At 38.0% G+C, this 5,078-nt stretch overlaps 1 protein-coding gene across 4 annotated transcripts in view; it reads left to right on the forward strand.

The window, feature by feature from the left end:
- Positions 1-5,078, forward strand: part of Mme (membrane metalloendopeptidase) — a 77,825-nt gene that overhangs the window by 40,703 nt on the left and 32,044 nt on the right. For all 4 annotated transcript variants that reach the window (XM_028894515.2, XM_028894517.2, XM_028894516.2 and 1 more), the window contains exons 10-13: positions 981-1,082; positions 2,537-2,673; positions 2,783-2,876; positions 4,174-4,302. In XM_028894515.2, coding sequence (XP_028750348.1) covers positions 981-1,082; positions 2,537-2,673; positions 2,783-2,876; positions 4,174-4,302 — 462 coding nt within the window. The remainder of the gene's footprint in view (positions 1-980; positions 1,083-2,536; positions 2,674-2,782; positions 2,877-4,173; positions 4,303-5,078) is intronic.

Genomic DNA, 5,078 nt, shown 5'->3' on the forward strand with positions numbered 1-5,078 from the left:
CTTGCCACTGTATTAGGCTTCCCCCTGCCTTAGGCTCTGGGGTTGGCATAGAATGACAGGCATCTCTGTGTCACTCATGTGTGTCTAACAGTGTCCACATTGCCTCCTATGAAGGAGGTATTCAGTACTGGTTGTCTTCATCAAAGAGGAGATAAGTTACCCAAAGGGGACATTGTCACATAGTTCTCATGTGGCACCTTCATTTTTGTGTCTTCCCACTATTTATCCCAAGCACTAACCTGCTATCATAACTTTATCTTTAGACTCAGTGAACAAAATTAACCTGGATTAAATGTTGATCACTAATTAGTCAGAAGGCAGGGTGACCAGGAAAGTGGAAAGAATGGCCTTTCTTTTTTCTTTTTTTTTTTTTTTTTTTTTTTTCGAGACAGGGTTTCTCTGTGTAGCTTTGCGCCTTTCCTGGAGCTCACTTGGTAGCCCAGGCTGGCCTCGAACTCACAGAGATCCGCCTGGCTCTGCCTCCTGAGTGCTGGGATTAAAGGCGTGCGCCACCTCCGCCCGGCAAGAGTGGCCTTTCTTAACCAACTTGCCACCTGCCTGCCATGGACTAAGAATTTACTGTGCCAAATGCTATAAATTGCTGTAAAAAACTTTTGCATTTCCCTCCCCCGTGGCTTAAGTTTAACTAGAATACTGAATTATGAAGTGAGGGTAGAAGCCACTATTTGAGAGATAAATTGGAGATGACTATATCAGAAGAAAAAGTTATGATATGAAACAGCGGCAGACATAATTGACCATTAGCCACAAATATTAATTCGGTGGCTTGAGCAGCTACCAAAATGTAAAAGGATTCTTGAAGAATTTTAAGCTAGATGCTCTGGGTAAATACTGTTAATTATTACTGGATGTATATAAAATGACAAATTTTGAACCAAAATCAAATTATCTTAGACCTACCCTATACTTTATTTTCCAACCTATTTTTCTAAAACAACCATCACATGTTAAATCCATAGGCAACAACTAAACCCGAAGACCGAAATGACCCCATGCTGCTTTATAACAAAATGACGGTAGCTGAGCTCCAAAACAACTTTTCTCTAGAGGTCGATGGGAAGGTAAGTAGGAAGGTTGCAAGTTTTATGTGCCCCTTTCCGGGACCATTTCCTGAGATCATAGCATTGTATTTTATTTACTGAAGTGAATTAACTTCAATGAATTTCAATGACTTTCACTGTTTGAGTTCCTACAAAGTCCCAGGGCAGGGAGACTTTGAAACTGCTATTTCTGTATTTAAGTAGAATAGGGTTCAAAGGCAAAATCCCTTTTAAGGGACGTGTGCAAGATTTTAGACTCTGCAGCAGAAAAGGGTTTGGAGAAGGTATGACTCTTTTTGAAAGCCCTACATTGTCATTCGACATGGGATGTCAAGCAAGAAGACACGAAATTCCTCTTTAGTTCTTAAAACAGCATGATCTACACATAAGAACTTGCCATGTTCTCATCCAGGCCACCTATGAAGGAATTTAGGACACAAATTACAAACAGAATCGGTTAGTAAGGAAATCTGTCTCAGTATCTACTAATAAACAGGACTTGCTTGTTTCTGTTTAGCTGGTCTCTAACACTTTCCTCTGGTTTTTTTTTTTTTTTTTTTTTTTTTTTTTCTTGTGTAGTAATTGGGCCACAGGGCTGGGACATGAAGCCACAATTATGTTAAAAACTCTCACAGTCAGCATTCTCTTTATGCTAATTCTGTAATACTGATTCTGGTTGCTTTCTTAGTAAGCTAGTCATTTCTTATATTCACTTCTTGATATAATGAATTAAATAAATGTGTTTTGAAAGACTGGTCCAAAGTGCCAAAGGAAACCAAGTATTTTAGGATAGCACTTCCTACACAGTAAGGGACCTTGGTGTACATAGATAAGATCTAAGATCATGAGGATCTTAGACGCTCAGTTCCCATGTAAGGAATAATAGAAAAGATTCTGTCTTTTAGACAAGTTTAAAACCTGCATGCCTATCTATAGAACTAAGATGAATAGCTCAATGCGTGTTCCTTTGTCTGGCTCCATAGCACCTCTGCGGTAATAATGTTCTGTTTGAAGCTGACTCTGCTCAAGTGTACTGCTGTGTTGAAATGAATTGTTTGTTAACATCTACCGTTAAAAGACAGTTGTATGTGCTTGCATTCTCACAAACTAAGGAAGCTTTATTTCTAAAACTGTATTTTTTCTTCTTTTTTAAAAAACTATCTCTTAGAGAAGAGATGGCAACAAGCCTATTTTCTAATTGTGTGCTTGGTGTGCATCACGGATTTGTTTTCGCTCTTAAATGGTTGGTTTAATTCTGCTATCTAAATAATCATATCGGAGAACTAATATTTATTCAAAAGCTGATTGAAACAATTCACAAAAAAAAAAAATATCTCAAACACCAACTGGCTATTCTATTAAATGTTTTATGATGCAGCTGACACCCTTTAGTGTGTAACTTTCTAACCATAATTCTTGGAACCAAGAAGAAAAAGCCATAATTACTGAATGTTTTATGCCTGCTTTTTCCCCAGCCATTCAGCTGGTCAAATTTCACAAATGAAATCATGTCAACTGTGAATATTAATATTCAAAATGAGGAAGAAGTGGTTGTTTATGCTCCAGAATATTTAACCAAACTTAAGCCTATTCTTGCCAAATATTCTCCCAGGTAGGTATGTCAGAGTGCCCATAAACTCAAAGTTTACATTTCATATCAGTCTTTAGAAGCTTTGCAGCCTCATCTTTTCTGTTGCTGGGTGGTGGGTTTTTTTATACAGAGATCTTCAAAATTTAATGTCCTGGAGGTTCATAATGGATCTTGTAAGCAGCCTCAGCCGAAACTACAAGGAGTCCAGAAATGCTTTCCGCAAGGTGAAGACAAAATCTCTCTTTTCTTAAGACTTAAAGCATAAAGAGATACATGGTTATAAATGCTTGCCATGTACACTGCTAGAATGTGCTGGTCATTCCCAAGAATCAAAATGCCCAGATTTGCTTGTTTTGCACATGTGTAAGAAGAAGTCACTGTTCTGGGCTTTTCCATCCTATGCTGGTCTGCTATGGTATCATGAGCTCGTAGCCCTGCAGGGAGTCACCTGTAGTTGTACAAAAGAATACTGCATTGATTTGTTTTTGCCAATGTGGTAAAATCCATCTCAGAAGTACCCTTCTCAATTGATTTGATTTTCAGGAGCTCATAGCACCCTGGACGTATATAAAGACAGATTTCTTTGTGATGACATTCTGTAGGGAGTAACACCAACTTGAAGCTAGAGCCGCAAAGCTTTTTCTTAGGCTGCAGATACATTATCTACACAATCATTCAATCCTGGTATTAAGAGAGGGGACAGTAGGAGCCGAGAAAGGAAAACTAATATACCAGCTGTTGTTCTGGCAAAGGAGTAACTGGTTGAAAGTTCCAGTTTCTCCACTAAAAATGAATTGATAAACTTTAACACAGGGCTGAGATGTGACTGAATTGCAAGAATGCTTGAGTATCTCTTTCTAAAAAGCCAATAAATAATACAGCAAGCATGGTAGCTCACACCTGTAATCGCAGCATGTGAGAGGTGGAACGGATCAGAAGGCCAGCATCATTCATGGTGAATTTGAAGCTAGTCTGGGCTACATGAGACTTTGTGTTAAATAAATAAATAAGTAAAGACGGCAAAAAAAAAAAAAAAATGTTATTTCAGTAAATTGCCAACCCCCTTATTGGTACTAAAATTTATATACACACAGTTTTCCTATAGTACCTGAACTTCAGTTAAAACATTAGAAGGAAAAATGTGTTTTCTTGTGTTTAAGATTTCCTTTCTGTTCCTTTATTGAACATTTCTTCACGTTTATGTTTGTATAGTGGGCACATTGTTGTATTTTTTCTCCCAAAGCTTTCCTGAAGGTTATTAACTTGTAATAGCTAAAAGTTCTGCTGGGACATGCCTCTGAAGAGATACCTTGTTTGCACAAGCCCATTTTTTTTTTAAAGTAAACAATCCAGTCAGATTACATTTTATCGTAGCTGAGGGACCACTACTCTGTGAAAAGAAGCAGTGAGGACTGCAGGAACTTAAGCCAGACATAAAGACTAGCCTTGCAGACTGCATGCTCTTACTGTTCACCATCCCTGGCTCCTAGTCAGATGCCATTTTCCTTTTCTCTTTTATAGGCCCTTTATGGCACTACATCAGAAACAGCAACATGGAGACGGTGCGCTAACTATGTCAATGGAAATATGGAGAATGCTGTGGGGAGGCTTTATGTGGAAGCAGCATTTGCTGGAGAGAGCAAACATGTGGTAATGTTTTAACGCAGCACATCAGCACCTAAGTAGCATCCTGAAAGTTCATTCGTTTGATTAGCAGTTGCAATTGTTCGTATCTTTGCTCAATTTTTATTAATTAGGCATGATACTATGTACCATAGAATACCACTGTTCTCAACAGATTTTGCCTCATAACCCTCAATATATGGTTATGTCTCTGCCTTCACATTGTTTGATTGGAAGTGCTTATCTGCTTCCTGGAAGCAGTGACTTTAGTGTCCACAGTCATATCTTATAAAGACCTTATATATAAGACTTTAGTCTTATAAAGTCTCCTATTGCCTGACTGACCATTTCCTTAAAAAGTATAGTTTATTTGAACTCTGAGAAGCATAGCATATCTTCTAATTGCTACTGAAATTAAGACAATGGGACTTAGTGGCGTAGTAAAACAATTTTTTGAAATGCTACTTCTTGCTTAATTGAAGCACTGGTGACAGACGGTGACAGCTAAGGTTCTATTCCTCTAAACCGATAGCAAGAACCAGGGCATTCTGAAGATGATTTTATCTTCCGGGCTATGGGAGGATCTATTAACTGGAGAAATTAACAATAGCAGTATTGCTTTAGCATAATAATCCCTTATGCTCTTTTGCATCCACTTGTTTGGGATCACAATTCATCTGTAAATTTACATGTGTTAACATGCTATTGCGACCTTAAAGGCATCATGTAGCAATGAGGAATGGACTCATGGGCTGTATTTCTATATTAGACTACTAATAAGCTAATATTCTTTTTGCTTTGAG

This window comes from Peromyscus leucopus, chromosome 6 (assembly GCF_004664715.2).
Source record: "Peromyscus leucopus breed LL Stock chromosome 6, UCI_PerLeu_2.1, whole genome shotgun sequence".
NCBI lineage: Eukaryota > Metazoa > Chordata > Mammalia > Rodentia > Cricetidae > Peromyscus > Peromyscus leucopus.